General features: G+C 40.2%; 2 protein-coding genes and 1 pseudogene across 2 annotated transcripts; 2 read left to right on the top strand and 1 right to left on the bottom strand.

Annotated features, from left to right (window-relative positions):
* The first annotated feature begins 2697 nt into the window (after positions 1–2697).
* On the top strand, positions 2698–5395 carry LOC148716724 (MICOS complex subunit Mic60-like). Its single transcript, XM_088746120.1, has 4 exons — positions 2698–2995; positions 3365–3569; positions 4044–4165; positions 4376–5395. The coding sequence occupies exons 2-4, from the start codon at positions 3534–3536 to the stop codon at positions 4677–4679; spliced, it is 462 nt and encodes a 153-aa protein (XP_088602246.1). The 5' UTR covers positions 2698–2995; positions 3365–3533; the 3' UTR covers positions 4680–5395.
* A 2338-nt stretch (positions 5396–7733) lies between these two features.
* LOC148716723 (uncharacterized) lies at positions 7734–9709 on the bottom strand (annotated as a pseudogene).
* A 2212-nt stretch (positions 9710–11921) lies between these two features.
* Positions 11922–21565, top strand: LOC148716722 (uncharacterized). The gene is made up of 5 exons (XM_088745244.1): positions 11922–12203; positions 12634–12700; positions 13131–13231; positions 14293–14362; positions 16770–21565. The coding sequence occupies exons 3-5, from the start codon at positions 13220–13222 to the stop codon at positions 21506–21508; spliced, it is 4821 nt and encodes a 1606-aa protein (XP_088601370.1). The 5' UTR covers positions 11922–12203; positions 12634–12700; positions 13131–13219; the 3' UTR covers positions 21509–21565.
* The last annotated feature ends 233 nt before the right edge of the window (positions 21566–21798 follow it).

Here is a 21798-nt window from a genome sequence, read left to right as displayed (position 1 = left end):
TTTATAAAAGATTCCCTTGCCTATGGAGGCGCGCGCAATCTTTTGCAACACTATTAGCTCAAATGAACGTAATATCTTGCTCAAAAACCCGAATGAGCTGTTTCGAAACTTGAAAACAAAGCCTTATTTTAGAGATTTTAAATTTAATATTGCTTCAGCTTCAGCTGTCCGCCATAAAAAATGATGACTTTCTCTACTTTTGATTAAGATGTTAGTGTTAGCCTTTTACTTATTCAGCTAGTCTTCTTCTTATTTTAATAATATATAAACTGAATACACGACGCCTCAAGCTGTTAGCTATGATTATTACCGTGTTCAAATAAAAGTCTTATCTTGTCTTATCATATCTTATCTATTGATATATGGTTTCTGGTCCATGGTTCAGTCTATTTTCATTCGTCTGGGGAAGTTGAAGAAGGTTATCGCAATACTATATAATTTGGATATATCAACAAAGTTGAAATGGTAAATTGGCTACCGTAACGATTACAAAAGCTGACGTTTCGAGCGTTAGCCCTTCGTCGGAGCGAATAGAGGAATTGTGGGTTGTGTGTGCTTTAAAGGCAGAAAATGGAGCTACGTCATTGGTGGGAACATGGCAACGAGAAAAACAAGAATAAATTAGTGGAATGAAAAGCGTTCGCTGATCCCTGTGGGATTTAGACTGCCGGTTTGAAAGATGAGCTTTTGTTCAAGATTTTTACGGCTTTCCGTGTTACCTAAGTGTGAGGAAAGACCGCAGATTGCCATATGTTGCTTAGAATGGTTAGGTAAATTAAAATGTCTAGCGACTGGTTTCGATGTGTCCTTGTCATTCCTTTCCACGTCTCGAAGGTGTTCTCGGAATCGGTCACCTAATCTTCTGCCTGTTTCGCCGATGTATATCATTTTGCAATACTGCGTCGTTGGTCACCTAGAGGACTGGGCACATCGGAAGTAACGACTGCGTCAGTCTGAGTTCCCACTTTCACAGGCAACAAAATGGCGTCGAGCAACTTAGAAGGAGAGAAGCTTCCTGATAGGCCAGAACCAGCTGGTCCTCCACAGTCAAGAAGGTGCTCCTGGTTCAGCCATCTTCTGCTGCTTCAGAGAGAGTTTTTAGCATACTCTCAGCAAGAGAGTGCAATGTCGGATTACTTGATTACTTACAAGCAAGTGTGATATGCTGCAATATAACAAGCGCTAATCTATATCAGAACACATTAAATGTGATACTCACATCGTACATTTTGATACAGTGTTTTATCAGAGCAAGTGTGTAACTCAAGATAAAGAAAACATGATGCTTTATTAACAATAAATATCTAATTTTGTTTTTTAGGTTAGTTTGCTTTTTTAATTTTTATTTTTAAGCCTACAGAAAAAGTAGCAAATTTTCAAAAACGAGCATAATTTTGAGCACAATTGGAGAAAAATCGGGCACTGCTAATAGCTTAATACAGAGATGTCAACCATTGGTCCTCTGGGGATATCAAATGTGGAGATATTTTTCGGACCAGCATCTCCCGACCGAATTCGCCGATATGGAAAATTTCTCTTTTGATTTGGACCTCTTACACCCTCCCACATCGTCAGGGACTTTAATAATTGGTTGAATACTCATCCAATCAGACTCTCGCCTATATAGGAGTCAAAGAAGAAACTCTCTTCTTTTTGTTTGCAACAAACAACGTGTATCACGCAAGAAAATAAATCCAGAAACCGTAATACAAGCACAATACAAGCGTGATACAAGCATAAAACAAGCTTGCTCAGAGCTGAACTTAAAGATTAATAATAATCGTACATCAACATTTCGGGACTTCTATTTTAATAGGATAGCAAGTTTTGTGGAACAACATACCTAATGATGTTAAGCAGGCTAAGTCTATTGACTCTTTTAAGCGTAAACTTAAGTCGTATTATTTCAAGAGACTTTTTGCTTGCGACAACTTTCGTACTTTAAAATAATTTGTCCTAAATGTCGCCGGGTAAATACCTTTGTACGTGCACTTGCTAAGCAGCCTATTTAGTCTATTTATATCATTAAGTTAATATTTTAGGAGAGGGTTGGATTGGAGCTTAAACTGATAATATGCTACTTTTACAAGCACAATCGATCAGGAACTTAAGCGAGAGGCTTGGGTCGCCAACAGCTCTTTAGCCGGGCTGGTAGCGAAAATGATTCAAGCTTTTTTTAATGAGTGTTCACAGAAACCCCACAGAATACTCAAATTTCTCCATTGCTCAGGTGATTAGAATAAAAACAGTTGCCCTCCATAATCTTTTCAAGATCTTATGTGAAATTCTCCCTACCATCTGCCATATCCTTCATTTAATTTCAGCTATGAGAATATCGTGTTCAATCAAAATATTTTTTCTCTGTGTATGATGATGTCTTGAAATTGTGATGAGATATTGCTCAGCGGTCACCCCTGGGAGTGAAAGAATCCATCTTTGACACAAATCTTCATGTTTGGTTACCTTTAAAGTTATAAATTACACAATTGGCTGCTTTATGAAGATTGTTAGATCAATCAAAACAGACAAAATCTTTTAATTTGCACAATTTTTTTCAGTGCTCTTTTGAAGTCTCCAAATTTAATTATTCTTCTCTCGCGTGCTTACTTTGCTCTCCCTCGCCCAGTGATGTAAAAATTGATAGGGTCATGGACAGATTACTCCTGTTTTACATCAAGTAAAACACGTCTTTCTCTCTTTTGCAGGTAAAAGTAAATGAAGAAGTAGAAAAAGTTCAATCTATTATCAAGGAAGCTGAAGCTGCTGGGGCTAAAGGAGCAGGAACCACTGCAACAGAAGAGGCAGCGAGGGTAAGTTACAGTGTACAGAAAGCAGCGTTAGATATGCAGCAGGCCAAGGTAGAGGCGGCAGTGCTGGAGGAACATCAGAAAGGCTTGGCCAAAAGCAAAGATATGTTCAGGGAGGAGCTACTGGATATAATACCTGCTGCTCTGAAAGAAGAAGCTTTGGAAGGTGTTGGAGAGAAAGATGTTAGGTAGGGTATTCATGATACTGGGCGAATTGTTACATTATACATTTTGGTCTCGTGTCTTCACGTATACGAAGGACAGTTGTTGAGGTTTCTTTGATTTTAAGAGAAATGATTATTATACCATTGAAGGAAAGGTATACTATTGTCAGGATGAAGGAGACTTGAACAAAAGCGTGGTTGTCTTGACTTTCGAGTTGAAACATACAGTTGTGAACGAAAAGAGACGGAATGAGAAATAAAAGTGAAAGTGCAATGCATCACGGTAATTCTGGCGTGGATCGAACCCAGCCCTGTCGGGAAGGAGTCCAGCGCTATTCTTTTGGCTAAAGTGTCTCCCACCTAGTGTAAAGTCGTTTCATTTTCGCTTTTTAGGTCTGAGTCGGTTCTTTTGGCATATGCTCGAAAAATACTTGATCAGCTAACATAGGAGCTAGTCAGCTGCCAAACTGAGGAACAAAAAAGGCTGGAAAACTCCCTTAAAATCCAACGTGAAGAGGATGCCAAGGTAACCGAACTTAAACTGAAGCAAGAAGCCGAGAGAATGGCATCCGAGTTTGAAACCACAGCGAAGAAGAAGGTAGGCACATTGTGATCTTTAAATTGAAACCCGGTAAAATGTTTTTTTTATTTGTGGGGGGGGGAGGGGTTGGGGGTCGATTATGATAGTATTGATAGGATAAGAGCAATTTCAAGTACATGTACATGTGTAAACAACTCACTACCTGGTTTCTCCCGTTTTCTGGCGTTTAACCCTCAAAACCTAACATCAGTATGCATATCCTCCCAACTGTTTTTATACCTATCGTAAGGTGCTTACATAGAGAATTTGTTTTACAATCGATTTTCTTTAATTGATGACATTTCCTCGCTTGGCTAGTATGGTTACTTCACGACTCCCTCTCGATATCTCCTCTCCAGTAAAGAGGTGGAAAAAAAAAGAGATCTGGTGGTTTACGCTTGAGGAAGGCGCGCTTTTTATTTGATATGGGCTTAAAATACAATTAATGAGTCAAGTGACAATGAGATTGTTAGCCTTTTTTTTTCCTCTTAGGAAGCAGAGCTTTCAGCAACACATGAGGTGAGCCTCCGACAGCAATTACGTCGCCAGGCAGCAGCATACAGTGATCACTTGGACGAGGTTCTCCGTGTTCAGGCAACGGAACTAGAAAACAGGTTGGTTTTGTAAGAATGTGCTTCTTCAGCACATCTTTTTTCAACGGTTTAAATATTCATTTTTCATCCTTTATCCTTAAATGGGCTGTTAAGTTTAAAGTGCTTGGATTGTATCTACCGCTCCTTCCCCCGCCCTAGACTTCCTATATACACATATTACGGGCTACATTTACACTTACCCTATCTAATGCAACAGTGACGTTTTCTCAGGTATAAGGACGACTTGCAACAAAAAATGGCCGTAGAAAGAGAGGCTTTTAAGGTGCAGTTAGCTGGGGCTCTTGCTCAGTTACGAGGTGTGGTATCAGTGATAGAGGGAAGAGCAGATGTTGAGAAACAAAATAAGCAGGCGCAAAATCTGTGGACAGCTTGTCAGTCGCTGACTACAGCTATCGACAAAGGTACTACTCAACCAAAACCGCTGCTGCCTCAGTTGACAGCCATTCACGATGCGGCGGCAGAGGATCCACTGGTCTCAAAAGTTCTTAACTCTTTACCAGAGGAGGTTGTGTAAAGAGGAGTGCTGAACGAAGAGAATGTGACGCGTCGCTTTTACAAGATCCGGAGATGGTGTCGACGAGTAGCCATGACAGGAGAGAACGGAGCTTCACCATGGACTCACGTGCTGTCGTACATCCAATCTTTCCTAATTTTCGATTCATTTGATCCCGTAAAGCAGGGAGAACTCGTAGATTTAGACAATTTAGATAGTTTTGATCTCCTAGCGCGCGCAGAGTACTACCTTCGGCGTGGAAATCTGGAGTTAGCGACGCGATTGGTAAATCAGCTTCGCGGGGAGCCAAAAAATGTAGCGCGTGATTGGTTGCTCGAAGCCAGGTTGCTTTTGGAAACGAGGCAGGCTGTTAACTTGTTGACTGCATATGCTGCTGTATTGGGGACAGCGGGGGCTGATTGATTAGAACTTAGAAGTACAATTATTTTTGAAAGATAGTGCTAGTAAGCTGTCGTTGATAAGTGATGATTCCCTTCAAACTTCATTTTCGACTCACGTCGTGTACTTTATCTTCTACTGCATTATTTTTTAACATGATTGGTGGAACAATATGGATAAAAGGGAAAAAAGAAAGCCGTGCTACAAATTTGTCATAAACGTGTGGACTGAGTTCAATTTGAAATGATGTTTCTTTTCATTGAAGCTTTGACCAAACATTGTAATGGTTCTAAAGTGTCTCAAACCTTAAACAATGTTTGTCAGCCGTAATTATGTAACATCAAACTGTTACACAAAAACCCTGATGGCTTAGCCATCATATGTAATTTGGTTTCGAGGGAAATTCGACAATACATTGAGAAAAGGTTTTAAGGAGATGGAGCTTCTGCCTCTGCAAAAGTACTTGGTTGACTTTGTTTGACAAAAATTGCACCGTCCTTGCGCAGCAGAAAACGCGCGTCCAGAGTGGAAATTTCAGATTTCTTTTTCTATTTATTTATTTACTCTAATTTCAGGAGTACATGCGCGAAGTAAAAGTCCTCGACCCAATAGAAGTCAGAAGTAAAAAAAAGACATGCGCTTCGATTACGTCTCCAAGGAAAAATAGGCAGCAAATTATGACCACTGTGATGAAGAATACCGTTTTCAATAAGAATGAAAGCCACGCCAAATCTTTGCTGTTTTGATTCTACCACAATATTGGCGTGAAATAAAACGATTCTTTCAGTGCGTGACATGCTGAGTGACACGTTGACGCGAGCAGCGTTCTCTGTACTCTTCTAGACAACAGCAAATTACCAAATGAGATCACGACGTTACTGTTAATTGTGGTAGAAAAGAGCTTTCAAGATGTGAAATTTCATCTTTTTAGTCGATTTTCACACAGTTATTAACTTGAAGGTCCACCTGTCAAAGCAGATTACTCTCGAATTGACTTCAGATAAGTTTCGGGATTAGCTAAAGCCACCTGAACCAAATAGATAAAAGTAATTTTATGTTAGTCTCCCAGTTCCTTGAAACAATGGTATAATGCTGGAAACCACCAATGTTTCTAAATCCTCCATACCAGAATCAACTGAAGCATTGTTTAGCTGGTCTATCAGCAAGGGGCGTGTTGTGGCCTGGTTTGCTAAATCACTGTGCACTACAGGGTTGATGGATACACACAGAGACAATCTCAGGCAGTATGAGAGCGCATTCTGTTGTAGAAGAAACCTATCGTTCTTTGCCAAAACGAAAACCAATCAACAGGTGATCATTGGAATTTCATCTCCCATTAAGTCTGGCTGCATATTTCAAAAATACGCCAGCAGTGTAATCAAAGGACTACAGCAGATGGTTAAAAATGAAATATTACAAATGTTATCTCATATTATCTCGGATTCATATGAAGCCGGATAGGCGAGCAGAATTGACGTCCTGTTTACCCGCCTTTATCAAAGAGACTTTAGGAGTAAAATAAGTATAGATGAAAAGGTAAATCATTTACGTTCAGTATCAGTCAATTAATGGGACAGTGCTACGATTTACGCATGCGCAAACTTTTGATAGTCCGAAGACGATTTCAAACTTCTTGTGTAAAATTCAAGATGGCGTCCACAGATGGAGGAAAGCAAATCGGATCAATTTTACTATAGGTAGTGTCGACCGACATGGCGACCGACATGGCGACCGACATATCGGTCGATATGTCGGTCGACAGTCGGTCGCCAGTTGGTCGAGAGTCGGTCGATAGTCGGTCGATAGTCGGTCGATAGTCGGTCGATATGTCGACCGACAGAGGGAGTGTCGCGTCTCGGTGGAATATCGGTCAAGTGTCAGTGGTCTATCGGCCGAGTGTCGGAAGTCTATTGGTCAAGTGTCTGAACTTTATCGGTAAATACAGTTTGAACGCCGCTCGTGTGGTTGTGTATTGTTGCAGTGTCGGTATTGAAAAATTTGATTTGAAGAAAATTTGATTTGAACGCATAAACTTTCAGGTATATGATTAAGATAAGAAACGACTTATGAATGACGTGGTGAATTTAAAAAATTTGGGGGTGACTTATTAACTGCAACATGAGCCACTCACGAATTGAAGTCCGTTAAGCAAGTAACCATAACGGGAAAGTGAAAATCCTCATAAACGCAAATGCTAGCGTCACCGTCCCACTTTAAGAAAAAGTTAGCGCCTATGATAAAACTTTCTGAAGACCTAATCTCTTTATGGTTTCAATCTGTACTTTTCTCTCGAATATTTTCCCTTTATTTTTGAGACTTAAGCTTTTTCCTACTCGTCTAACGGGAGCTTTACAATAACTAATGACTTATGCGAATCGCAGGGGCGTCACTTCACGGGAATAAACTCTAGCCGAGTAACATGCTTTTTAGTATTTAGTTCACACATGTCTGTGGTACAGCCGGAACTGGCTGAATTGCATCTCTTCAAATAGCAAAAATTCTGAGACAGTTAACATTAAACCAATAAAACTTTATTCTGACAAGTAAAGTAACCAACAAAAATTTTCTCAAAAAAGATTATTTAAATTATTTTGTGTCCAAGAAGCTTGTAAAACAACACACAGATAGATTTACTCCGGTGTGGGGGTATGGAACCAAGCCTACTAGAGGGTGGGGGATGATGGAAGCAGAAAGAGACGACCTTTTTTTGCTGTGTGTTGGGTCCCGTACGAATACAATGGTTTTGACTGATTCCCTTAAGGGGGATACTGTTCAGCAATGTCATCGACCAGCTTTCGAAAGCATCCATTTGGGTGAGGCTCACCATACCACCTTCGCCACGTGAATTCCTGTAGGTATTCAAAGAGAAAGTCAGGGTTTGTGTTTCCCTTCATTTTCTTAAATTTTTCCTTTGCCGTACACCAGTTGCTTTCAGAATTCTGTGTATGGACTCCGGTTACTGGATCAACAAAATGATTGAATGATTCACCACCCCATGTTGTAAACCAAGTCTCCTCTGGAGTTGCCGATAAGCCGCCCACTGGTCCGTGTGCACTATGGAGCCAGGTTGAACCTTCCGTTAAATAATACGCAAAAGAGTCGCCGCATTGCGTCGCCTTACTGGCTGTAGGTATGGACGGGCTGGAGTATACTGTGTGTCAAACAACCCCAGTACCCATCTCTCTCTTCGAGGCCGACGCTCCCTGTTAAACTGCAAAGGAATAACAGTTACAGCTGCATGAATTAAAATATTATGAAAAGCATCATTGGAAATACGGTACATTAAAGATGGGAGGGGGCGGAGGTTATACGACGCGCTCCCAAAAATCTTTAGCATCAGATTAAATGCCTTAGTTTGGTTCTGTAATGAGAGGATGGAAACAGCTGAGGTCAGCTAGTGCGTACATTTCACATTTTCCTTCACTCTGCCAAAGGTTCCTGTGGTGAGTTCATGTACTGTATGTACTGTATGTACTGTATGTACTGTATGTACTGTATGTACTCGCAACGCTTGCGTTCTCTTAGAAACTACGACCGTTGTACAGTGGAATACAGATTTCTCGAATACTCAATTTTCCGAAAATCCCCTTTTTTGGAGGCAAAATTCGTTTCCCTTGGCTTTACTTCATTGTAATTTTACTCCCGCTTTCTCGAAGCTCCCCATTTTTCGAACAAATTGCAATTTCCGTTTATGGTTCGAAATTCGGTATTCCACTATTCATGTTTTGGTTCGTACCATTCACTGACAAGTGATGTCAGCCAGATGTCAACAGAAAAAGTTAAACATATCTATGTCAACATAATTTGTTGGAATTTACTTTAAAAATACAGATACCATTTTTCGTCGAAGGACACCCTCTAGGGTCCGAACCCACCTAACTCATGACTACTCGAAGGCATGTACTTCCTATTTTCTCACCTTGGACTTGTAATTAAACGCTGATTCGTCGATCTGCACAATCACACCTGGTCCGCCTAACTGTGGGATCGGGTGACGCAATAATGCTTCCCATGCAATTTGCCGACACTTTCGTGCAAACTTGACTAAAACTTTCTGTGAGGCCGTTCCTTCAATTTTCATCATTCGTAACGAACTCTTGTACGCCCATTTCCAGAGAAACTGCAACTGCCGTGCGATTGAAATTTTGCTTCCAGAGAAATACGAATGTACTCTCACTGACAAAAAGCGTCGACAGCGGTGACATCTCCTGTTGAAAAGTCAAGTTTAAGCTATATAGGTATGTCCCGTTCCAAGGGTTTAGATTTTGACCATTTTGGTCTGAAATAGGGTGTTGTTTTTGAATTTGAAGTCCTTCTCAAGAGTTTGCGAAAACCGTTTACAAACCGTTATCGCAAATCCCGGGTCCACTCCAACTGGTCTGAAATAGTTGAATGCTATCGAATTTTAGGTCAGGTCGGCAGGGAAAATCTGTAGTTAGATGAATTGAAACTGGAATTGAAATTACTTACCAAATGTATCCGTCCCAATTGCGCAGATGGCGAATGAGGCGCATTGCATTCCTACAATTCCCGCAGTTGACATTTCTTTTCAGTAGTCTGTTCGTTTGCAACCAATTTATAAGGCGGATATTTTTTCTACTGCTTTTTGCAAAAATAAGGGTACAAAGAACTTTTCGAAAAAATTTGGACATTTTGGGAAGCTTAACTTTTGATATACAATGTAAATCATTTTCAGAATGGGGGGCAATTTTCGCGAGGCTCTGGCGAAGTGTTTTTTAGCTAGGATTATTTTCTTTGACGTTCTGTAGAAAGCAATCGGTTATTTCAAAATGTAGTGGGTAATTACAAAAAACGGTAGATCAGACATGTAATTGCAGGATTTCGACCAAGCCTCAGCTTCTTGACTTCATTTTCGTTGTATTTATATGTTTCAGTTGCTTTACCCGGTTGCGTGAGTAAAGATAATATTAGATTTGTGATAATAACGGTTAATGATTTTTAATGAATTTTTTAAACATGAACACTGAATTGCCTCAATAAAGTTATTGTTTAATGAAATACAATGAAGCTGTTCATAGAGAACTGATCCTCCTAAGAGGGTTTAACCACCTCCACGTAAACACGGCCCGAGCGATATGTTAGATTTGAACATACCTCTGCTAGGAAAGCAGTGCAGTTGAAGATGATTCATCCCTAAATTATAATAATTCATTCTGGTGGCTACGTTTCGTTTGATTTGGTAGTTTCGTTTCGATTGTTTCAATGGTTTCGTTTCATTTGCTCCATTCGTTTTGGCTGTCAGTCGGTGGTTTTTTTTCCTTTGTTTCGGTGGTTTTGTTTTGAACGTTTCGTTTCGGTCGTTTCGTTTCGGCAGTTTCAGTCGTTTTGGTTGTTAAAGTCGTTTCGTTGTTTCTAGTTTTAGTCAATGCCCCGAACAGCAGCAAAAGTTATATCCTGTTAAGGTTTCCTTAAAACACGTCCATACGGCTGACAATAGGTAAAATGCCATTGAAGCATCACCTAAGTGTCAGTGAAATATCGGTGAAGCATCGGCCAAGTGTCGACCGAGTGTCGGCCAAGTGTCGGCCAAGTGTCAGTCAAATATCGACCGACTGTCTACCAATAAGGCGACCGAATATCGGCCGACATATATCGATCGACATATCGACCGACATGTCGACCGACTATTTTCCGACTCTCGGCCGACTATCGATCGACTATCGACCGACTATCGGCCGACTATCGACCGACTATCGACCGACTGTCGACCGACCGTCGACCGACATGTCGGTCGACATGTCGGTCGCCATGTCGGCCGACACTACCTTTAGTAACATTGATCCAGCAAATCTATCATGGCGGTTATGAAGAGAGATTGTAAAATAACTGAATGCGAGAAATAAGCATTAATACAAACAATAAAGGAAATATCGTAAATACAAAATAAAGAACGACTTATTTTGGTCTAGCCCCTAACGACAGCAGATAATAAGTTGATAGCAACAACAGCAACCGAACTAATATGATGAAAAGTGAAATGCAATATCTGATGCATGACAGAAATAACGTTTTTATTGGTAACAATCATTAACTAACGAAAGATTAATTGATAAAAATAAAACATAAATGAAAAGCACACGAAATACGCGTCCCTCAGCATTTCGAAACTAGCAATCATCACAACTACGCAGTTACATCCACCATTCTTAAAACTTTACTTCAAAATGATTCAGGAGACTGGTACTATCTTTTGGCACTTTCCACTTATTTCATTCAAACGCGACAAAACATAGGCTACATATCGGTCAAAAGTTAAATACAAATTAATGACCAACCCGGAACTTTCAAATGGGTTCGCCCACGATGGAAAACTTGTCCTTTCATTCGTAACGTTGAGAAAGTATCGGGACCAAAACGATCCATTGAGATTGCTGATCACTTCACGAGCACCTCTGCCAATGCCATCTGTTGCATAACTTGCGCTTATTGCAAAAAGATGTCCATTAGTGAAACAAGAAGATGACGAGAAGGAGACCACTAGGTGACCTATTCCGATAATATGTTTTTCTCGTTACCATGGTTCCACCAATAGCGTAGCTCTATTTTCTGCATAGAAACGCACAAACAACCCACGATTCCTCCATTCGCTTTGACGAAGGGCTAACGTTCGAAACGTCAGCTTTGAACTCCTAACGGTGGCTAGTTAACATTATCAACTCAGTTGAGAAAACCAAAATTACCTTGCTTTACTCCCTCACCAACGCAGAACCACAGTTTCTTTCTATCCTTTCTATTTTGCTACCTTTTAATTCGACCTCTTTTCAGTCCACCACAACGTTGTATTATCAAGCAAACTCCCCGAAAAAAGAATCTTAGCAGAAAAAATAGAAATTGTATGTTACGGACAGATAAATGAAACTCATCTGTTCATTTTATTGCGCTAGAAGGAAGGTGAGGAGAGATTTATAACAATTTTCTTGGTGTTTTCTTTTATTTTCCATCTCTGTTCGCGTATTTCGGTTTTGAACATCTAAATTTAATTATTGACGATGCCATTTGAGTTTGTAAAACTGAAACAGTTTCTAACTTGTATAGCAGGGGACGTCAGGCCTCGGCATTCATTATTGTTTTTGATTTTTATCACAAGATCGATCACAGTTCAACCGGAGCTTCTGACTGTAAATGGTAAGATATCTACATGTCATGACTGACTCTTCGTGAACTCTTCACTTTTCACTTGGTGTGATTTGTATGATATCGATCGAAGACAAAGTCGCTACAAAATAAGTAAAACGGATGTCGTTGATCGGTGTTTTCGTTCTGATAAGACGTCAGTACCAACCACTTCTACCGTTATAGGTTTTATCCAGAATAACGTGAATTAGCCACTGTAGTGAGCTTATGATGTGCTGAGTGATAGCGTTTCGTCTTTCGTTCTAAACGAAGGGCTAACGCTCGAAATGGTAGCTTCAAAAACTCTTTATGGTGGCTAATTTACATTATTAAATCAGTTGATAAAACGGAATGATCTTGTTTTCTAAATGTACCCCCTTTCCCTCAGTGACGCGGCACCATAATTTCTTTAGAAACTTACCCCGTTTATTCATTTCTCCAGAATATAACGAAAGATCATAAGAATCAGGTGACATCACGGTGAACTGATCCAGCTTAAACCTTTCCAGGTAATTATCAACAGTTATCTTTTTTTGAGGGAAGAGATAGAGAGGATTGAACTTGGACTACAAAAAAGTGGTGATTCTTGTACTTTGTTCCTTGTACCTGTTTGATATTCTTCTAAAAACTCACAGTGGTGTTTCCCGCTACTTTTACGTTGTCATTATCTCTTTTCTTCCTTAAACAAAGAACTCGCAATTTGAGAGCAGTATATCGAACGATCATTTACATAATGATAAGAATTCTCTACGGCTGAGGTTGTTTTTGTACTCGAAAATTAGTAATGATCTTTAAACCCGTGAAGCTATCATCTTATTTGTGTCAATATTTTAGTTTTCCCTGCATCTCATCAAAAATTTCTCTGAGGAGCCATTTATTTTTCGTATTTTGAGCAATTGCTTTTTCTTATTTGATGTCATGTGTCATGATTTCTTGCAGTGCAGAGAAGTTTCACTTTCCAGGGCAGATACGATCAAAGTCTAATACACCGCGTGTTGAGAGAGAATGGTTCAATGCGGCAGAAGTAAATGATCTGTTCTGTAAGTAGTAAAGACATTGATAATATTCTCACCGTTACAGTAACGCACAGTCTGTTATCTATGTGCCTCTAGATATTTAGCATCCTTTTTCAAAAGATAGAAAGGAGGGGTGCTACAGCCGTGTCACAAAAGAGGGGTGAAATGCACCAAAAGTCCCCCTATCCTTAATATGGATGTATAACGCATTTATTTCCGAGTTGTGATGACTTGATGGAAAATGAAAACTTTGACCGAAAGTATGTGACAAAAAACACTGAAAATAGGAAATCATTCATTCCGAGATAAGTTCAAGGGAAAATTAGGAACTTGTTTTTTGTTTCCGTTTATTAGCTGTACATTTAACACACTGAAATTTAAAATAACAAACGAATTGAAAAATAAACCTCCATCACCTCAAAGAAGATAGCAAAGGTTAAACTCTTACTTCTGCATTCACGTTTTATCCTGAACAGGTTGAACGTTTCTTGAAAATCATAGGAACTTTTAGCAACTAATCAACGGATTGTTATTTCTAATAATAAAAATGGCGGCTGGGAAAGCCGTCATATATGTTAAAAAAAAAAATTTAAAGATGTTATGGTATCATAGTTTGTCTCCTGAGCCATCGAAGCGTTCACTGTCAAAGTGCAGTGGATAACTTATCATATATGAGGCGAAAGAAGGAATAATATTATTTGTTTTACTTTATGTCCTTCATATTTGCGGAATACATCCAAAATTTGGCGAATAACTCAATAGCGGAGAGATATGACTTGGTCCGGCTGTTAACACTTTAATCGTTCCAAAATTAATTAAAATGTAACTTCCCCTCATAATATACAATCATCATCCAGTAAATAGGTATGAGAAATATCAAACTTATCGGGTCAAAGTTGTTATCATGATTCATTACCAAATCTCAGGAAATGTGTAGCAACTGGAGGGGAGAATTTACAATCACATCTTGGAAGTTAAAGGGTTAATTAAATGGTGAAGATGGAAACACTGATACTTTTGATAATTTCCTGACTTTATCTTTATTATCATCTGCATACCATTGCTTTTATTTCTTCGATATCCAGAGAAAATCAACCTCCATCAGAATATCTCATTCAAGTACTTTTGCTTACATGAAATTTCTAGCTTCAAACGGTGAGTTAATCCTGAATTATTCAGTTTCTTTTTCTAACTGCTCTCTAATTTCTTACTTTGTGTGTAAGAGTGACAAACCACGCGGTGGATCTCTCTCTTTTGGTTTATTTTTTTTGGTGAGGAAATCTGAGTTGTAATTTCTAATCTAATTTTGCAAGGATTTCCTGTAAAAAGAAGCCAAAACATTAAAAAACTCTGTCGTTTTAGGATCAAGAGCGGACTTAAGGACATGTGGTGGTCCACTTTATTCTGATTCTTATTGTGCGGGTGGTGTTACAAGTAATTCGGCTTTTATTTCATTTCATCTTATTTGAATCGCAGAGCTTTCCTAACTTCAAATTATATCTTTACTTGTGAATATGTGAAATTCGTATTGTGTTACACAAGTTCGTGACGTGTGGACATGCGCGATACCATGTGGAAGTGGATCTCGTTTCTTTTTAACTCTTACGTTAGCGCCCAATAGGTTTCCTTTGTGTTAATCTCAATTTCCAAGTCCTAAGTTTGCGCTCAAAGTTCAGATAAACATGTATATACTCTTATATTGCTGATTGTGACTGCTCTTACATAGCGGCGGAGCAGGGGGCCGGAGGGCTGCATTGCCCCCCGCCCTAACTAAAATTTTTTTTGAGGGGGGCTCAGCGCCCCCCTCCCAACGTTTTGCTGCCAAAAATATCCTTAGCGCGGCATAAAATTTGGCAAGATATTTCATCTTATGATCTTTTTATAAATTCTTTCATCAGCATCGTGCTTGGCAAAATGACCTGTCATAAAACTATTTTTTGAACAGCTCCAGCCTGTGCCCGAGAAGCTTATCAACTGTCGGCAGTTCCCCATTAGACTAGACAGCACGTCTAGGAAATTAGACGAGTTAATTTTGTCTGAGGGAACCCAATCAAATGCTTAGCTGAAAGATTTAGACTAGGCCGGGAAAAATAAAAGTAGGTCAAAAGTGGATTACGGTCACAGTCGAAACTGTAAAGATTACAGATTGGTTTGCTTGTGTTAACGAACAACGCAAGGGGCATTTTGGAAAATTTGAGTAGGGGTATGCGTATGCCTCCCCTCTCCCCTCCCCACGTTTCAAAACGCTCGCGGCCTCTGTCTTAGCAGTCTCGTCAATCTTTGTTCCTGTGTCCCTGAAACGCTACTATTTAGCAATTTCGATTTCCTTCCATATAATATTTATACAATAAAAAAGGGTTAGGAAGGGGTTTGATATGCAAATTCGTGGCGTTAACACGGCCTTAGGATTATCGAGAAATCTTTGAGGAGGACTTTTTTAGGATGCCAACGTTATTCTGTATACTGGAACCACAGGATCGTTGGCTTTAATTTCAGAAAAATCACTTTATATTTTAATTGTATTTTGCATAGTTTATCCGTGATTTCACCATAGTGTCACTTTGATTGTTGACACTCGAGTTTGATTCCTCTGGCTTTCGGAAATGAACAAGTCAATTCCTTATCATGAAACGTTCAGAAAGGGGAAAACCGGAAGTTTTTAAATCTCCTGATGAAAAAAATAGCTTTGAGAGAGTAATGAGGGTTCGTGGTTTGCCCGGCCCTCAACGTTATTTTTTGTGGTTTTATACCTACCTGACTACCTAAAAAGTGCATGCCGACGGAAGCTCACGGAGTGAAAGTTGGCTAAAAACCTTTCACTTTCCCGGAAGCGCTATTTTGCTTTTTCTGAGCGTCAGGAGTTCTACTCTATTTTTAGTTGGTTGTGTCGCCAACCAAGGGGGTGTGAAATCCCCCTTAACCTTTAGAAAAAGAGAATTCTTTTGACAAGATACCGCCTCTTCAAATGAGTTATAAATTATGTGGAATTGCCATAGTTTTTTGCTAGAAAGTTAAATGAAAAGCGAGAAAAAATCTATATGATACATAAACTTAAGATAAGATCATTTGGAGCCCCAACCAACCAATAAGGTTTCTTTCTTCTAAATATCATCTATTTTCATCCATAGCTGCCGCCGTGAACTGAAATCATGATTTTTGTATAAAATATGAGGCCAATCTCCTTGTTTTCCACAGTAAACATATTTATTTTAATTCATCAGTCAACGGGAAAAGAACTCGCATTTTAAATTAGATTTTTCATGTTTTCAATCTCAAATGGTAAAAGCCATGAATTAGTGGAAATGCACTGGAAGGCATTTTTATTTAATCGAAGCAAATATATCTTACACGACCGAGGCGGCGGAAACTTAAATTTACGTCAAATTTCTGTCAGTATTCACCTCTTCGTAAACCTTCCCCGCCACCCCTCCTAGTATTAACCCAATTACTTTCCTCTTGCACAAAAAATTTTACATTGTAAAACCGCCATTGAATAAGAGTTGTCTGAGTCCCTCCTCTTGGATGTATTATGTTTGATTTCTTTTAATTCTGACACCAACAGCGAACAAGGTTATGATGGACAACACAGAAGCGGACGCTACAACCACGTCAATCATCAGTATAGCTATAGCTGTTGCAATTTTTCTTCTCAACACTGGCCGTGTTCGACAAGCCAACGAAATTTGCCGTGAATGTTTCATTTCCCTACACAATCGGGGAATTAGAGTGGATAGTCCAATGGCTAAATTACTTTACCAAGATATCTTTACCACAGCAAGAAAGGCGTATTCCACATTATTTAACTACACAAATACTGAAAAATACGTCAGAGAACAACTACTCTTATTTCAGGAATCTGATGATACTCTAGGAAAAGGATGGCTACAGTTAAGACTAGCAAAGATACTCCAGGATCATAAAAAGTTCGCGGAGGCCAAAGGATTTTATGAGTCAGCAATGACCATTATGAAAAAGAATAGTGATGCAAAAGGCGAGGCTGCATGTTATGGAAACCTAGGAACATTGTTCCAATCGCTTGGTAAATATGACAAGGCCCAAGAGTATCAAGAGAAAGCACTCGCTATCAGAATAGAAATCAGCGACAGAGAAGGACAAGCAGCAAGCTACGGAAACCTAGGAACATTGTTCCAAATGCTTGGTAAATATGACAAGGCCCGAGAGTATCAAGAGAAAGCACTCGCTATGAGAATTGAAGTTGGCGACAGAAAAGGACAAGCATCAAGCTACGGAAACCTAGGAACATTGTTCCAATCGCTTGGTAAATATGACAAGGCCCGAGAGTATCAAGAGAAAGCACTCGCTATCAGAATAGAAATCGGTGACAGAGAAGGACAAGCAGCAAGCTACGGAAACCTAGGAACATTGTTCCAATCGCTTGGTAAATATGACAAGGCCCAAGAGTATCAAGAGAAGGCACTCGCTATCAGAATAGAAATCGGCGACAGAGAAGGACAAGCAGCAAGCTACGGAAACCTAGGAACATTGTTCCAAATGCTTGGTAAATATGACAAGGCCCGAGAGTATCAAGAGAAAGCACTCGCTATGAGAATTGAAGTTGGCGACAGAAAAGGACAAGCATCAAGTTACGGAAACCTAGGAACATTGTTCCAATCGCTTGGTAAATATGACAAGGCCCGAGAGTATCAAGAGAAAGCACTCGCTATCACAATAGAAATCGGTGACAGAGAAGGACAAGCAGCAAGCTACGGAAACCTAGGAACATTGTTCCAATCGCTTGGTAAATATGACAAGGCCCAAGAGTATCAAGAGAAAGCACTCGCTATCAGAATAGAAATCGGCCACAGAGAAGGACAAGCAGCAAGCTACGGAAACCTAGGAACATTGTTCCAAATGCTTGGTAAATATGACAAGGCCCTAGAGTATCAAGAGAAAGCACTCGCTATCACAATAGAAATCGGTAACGGAGAAGGACAAGCAGCAAGCTACGGAAACCTAGGAACATTGTTCCAATCGCTTGGTAAATATGACAAGGCCCTAGAGTATCAAGAGAAAGCACTCACTATCACAATAGAAATCGGTGACAGAGAAGGACAAGCAGCAAGCTACGGAAACCTAGGAACATTGTTCAAATCGCTTGGTAAATATGACAAGGCCCAAGAGTATCAAGAGAAAGCACTCGTTATCAGAATAGAAATCGGCGACAGAGAAGGACAAGCAGCAAGCTACGGAAACCTAGGAACATTGTTCCAATCGCTTGGTAAACTTGACAAGGCCCGAGAGTATCAAGAGAAAGCACTCGCTATCAGAATAGAAATCTTCGACAGAGAAGGAGAAGCAGCAAGCTATGGAAACCTTGGAACATTGTTCCAATCGCTTGGTAAATATGACAAGGCCCAAGAGTATCAAGAGAAAGCACTCGCTATCACAATAGAAATCGGCGACAGAGAAGGACAAGCAGCAAGCTATGGAAACCTAGGAACATTGTTCCAAATGCTTGGTAAATATGACAAGGCCCTAGAGTATCAAGAGAAAGCACTCGCTATCACAATAGAAATCGGTAACAGAGAAGGACAAGCAGCAAGCTACGGAAACCTAGGAACATTGTTCCGATCGCTTAGTAAATATGACAAAGCCCAAGAGTATCAAGAGAAAGCACTCGCTATGAGAATAGAAATTGGCGACAGAAAAGGACAAGCATCAAGCTACAGAAACCTAGGGACATTGTTCCAATCGCTTGGTAAATATGACAAGGCCCAAGAGTATCAAGAGAAAGCACTCACTATGACAATAGAAGTCGGTGACAGAGAAGGACAAGCAGCAAGCTACGGAAACCTAGGAACATTGTTCCGATCGCTTGGTAAATATGATAAGGCCCTAGAGTATCAAGAGAAAGCACTCGCTATCACAATAGAAATCGGTGACAGAAAAGGACAAGCAGCAAGCTACGGAAACCTTGGAACATTGTTCCAATCGCTTGGTAAATATGACAAAGCCCAAGAGTATCAAGAGAAAGCACTCGCTATCAGAATAGAAATCGGCGACAGAGAAGGACAACCAGCAAGCTACGGAAACCTAGGAACATTGTTCCAAATGCTTGGTAAATATGACAAGGCCCGAGAGTATCAAGAGAAAGCACTCGCTATGAGAATTGAAGTTGGCGACAGAAAAGGACAAGCATCAAGCTACAGAAACCTAGGAACATTGTTCCAATCGCTTGGTAAATATGACAAGGCCCGAGAGTATCAAGAGAAAGCACTCGCTATCACAATAAAAATCGGTGACAGAGAAGGACAAGCAGCAAGCTATGGAAACCTTGGAACATTGTTCGAATCGCTTGGTAAATATGACAAGGCCCTAGAGTATCAAGAGAAAGCACTCGCTATCAGTATAGAAATCGGGGACAGAGAAGGAGAAGCAATAAGGAACGGAAACCGCGGAACAACGCTTGGAATGCTTGGTGAACATGACAAAGCTCACGAATGTCTGTACACAGCGCTATCAATCACAAAGAGAATTGGCTGTAGAAGAATTGAGGCCGATATATATGGAAACTTAGCAGGTTTGTTTTTATTGCGTGGTAAATTTGCAAAGGGTGACGATTATTTAGAGAAAGCACGTGCAATGAGAATGGAAACCGGTGACAGAGAAGGAGAAGCGGCAGATTACAGTAACCTTGGCTTTATTTCTTGTAAGCGTGGTGAATATACCAAGGCTCAAGACTATTGCAAGAAAGCCCTTGCCATTCACTTGGACTTGGGTCTCAGAGAAGATGAAGCAATCGATTACGCACAGTTAGGAGTATGTTTTGTATTCCTTGGTAATCATGTCGTGGCTGAAAATTACCTTCAGAAGGGTCTCTTATCAAGCAAGGATATTGGACACAACCTGACTGAGTTTAAGTGCCTTTGTCATCTAGCAACGTTAAGGCTATTACAATTCGATTTTAAAGAGGCCTTTTCGTATCTTTATCGTTGCACTGACAAATTTGATACTTTGCGTGGTTTTATTAAAGACAGCGATCAGATTAAAGTATCTCTTTTAGAGGAGCACGGTGCCCATACCTACCAGGTGCTCAGTTGGTTGCTTTCCTCCACCGGGAATCCACAAGGCGCTCTTTACGTCGAAGAGTTGAAACGGGCAAGAGGCCTAGCCGATTTAATGGCAGCTCAATACTCTATTAAAGAACAGTTTTCAGGCAATCCGCAATCTTGGTGGGGCATTCAGAACATTATCGCAAAGGAAACTGACTGTACATGCCTTTATATCTCGGTTGGTAAAGCAGATGTGCGATTTTGGATTCTTACAGCAACAGAAGCTATTCGTTTTACAAAAAAGGAAGAGAGCTTGAACAAAAACGAAGAGACTGGATTAGTCCCTGACTTAGATGAGTTTTTAAAAGAAAGCTTCCGGAAACCTGAAAAAGACATCACTAAAACGAGTCTCCACCTGTGTCACAATATAATCATTGCCTCTGTGGCCGATTTACTGAGAGAGCCTGAGATTATAATTGTACCTGATTCTTGCATGTACCAAGTGCCATTTGCATCCTTAACTGATAAAGAGGGCAAATATTTTTCGGAGACATTCAGGATCCGCATCATTCCCTCCTTGACTACTCTGAAGCTTATTCAGGACAGTCCTCCTGAGTACCACAGTAAGAGTGGTGCGCTGATAGTCGGTGACCCCGAGGTTAGAGAGGTATTGTACCAAGGTAGACTCACGTTAGTAACACCATTGCCACGTGCAAGAAAGGAAGCAGAGACGATTGGAAGTCGTCTTGGCGTCAAGCCCTTGATTGGAGACCGCGCAACAAAACAGGCTGTACTTCAAGCGATAAATTCAGTAAGCCTGATACATTTTGCTGCCCATGGTAGTCCTGATAGAGGAGAGATTGTTCTCTCTCCTAAAGGCCCCATTGACGGTCCTCCACGAGAGAAAGACTACCTTTTGACGATGCAGGACATTTCAGAAGTTCAGGTGAGAGCTAAACTGGTTGTACTCAGCTGTTGTCACAGTGCACGTGGAGACGTCAAAACAGAGGGAGTTATTGGGATCGCCCGAGCGTTCTTAGGATCTGGTGCTCGCTCGGTGTTAGCGGCACGATGGGCACTGGAGGATGAAGCAACAGAAGAGTTCATGAATTGCTTCTACGATCATTTGTTCCACGGTAAAAGCGCCAGTGAATCTCTTCACCATGCCAGGAAGTGGATGAGAAGTAAAGGCTTTGACAAAGTATCTCAGTGGGCTTCATTTATGCTCATTGGCGACAACGTGACATTTGATTTTGAAAATTGGCCAAAGTCAACTACACCTTGGTAGGCACAAGTAAAGTGGACGCACTTGATTGGAATAAAATGGACTTAGAAAGCTTAGAAATATCAATTGTTTCCTTGTGGTGGGAGGACATTATCTGTAAGGGACAAAAATGGTACATCCAGCTAAACATTTTTAAAAAAGCTCATCTAACAGCTCCTTGTATCTACCTGGAACAGGAACCTTATTAATGTTCTCTTTATGGAAACTTGGAAATTATCAAATTATAAAAGCCCTTTCTTTCGAAAGTGTTAAATTATGTAGTCAAGCGAATTGAGCTCTGATGATATTTTTTT

Source organism: Stylophora pistillata, chromosome 14 (genome assembly GCF_964205215.1).
Source record: "Stylophora pistillata chromosome 14, jaStyPist1.2, whole genome shotgun sequence".
NCBI classification, from domain to species: Eukaryota; Metazoa; Cnidaria; class Anthozoa; order Scleractinia; family Pocilloporidae; genus Stylophora; species Stylophora pistillata.
This window is presented reverse-complemented; position numbering and strand designations above follow the sequence as displayed.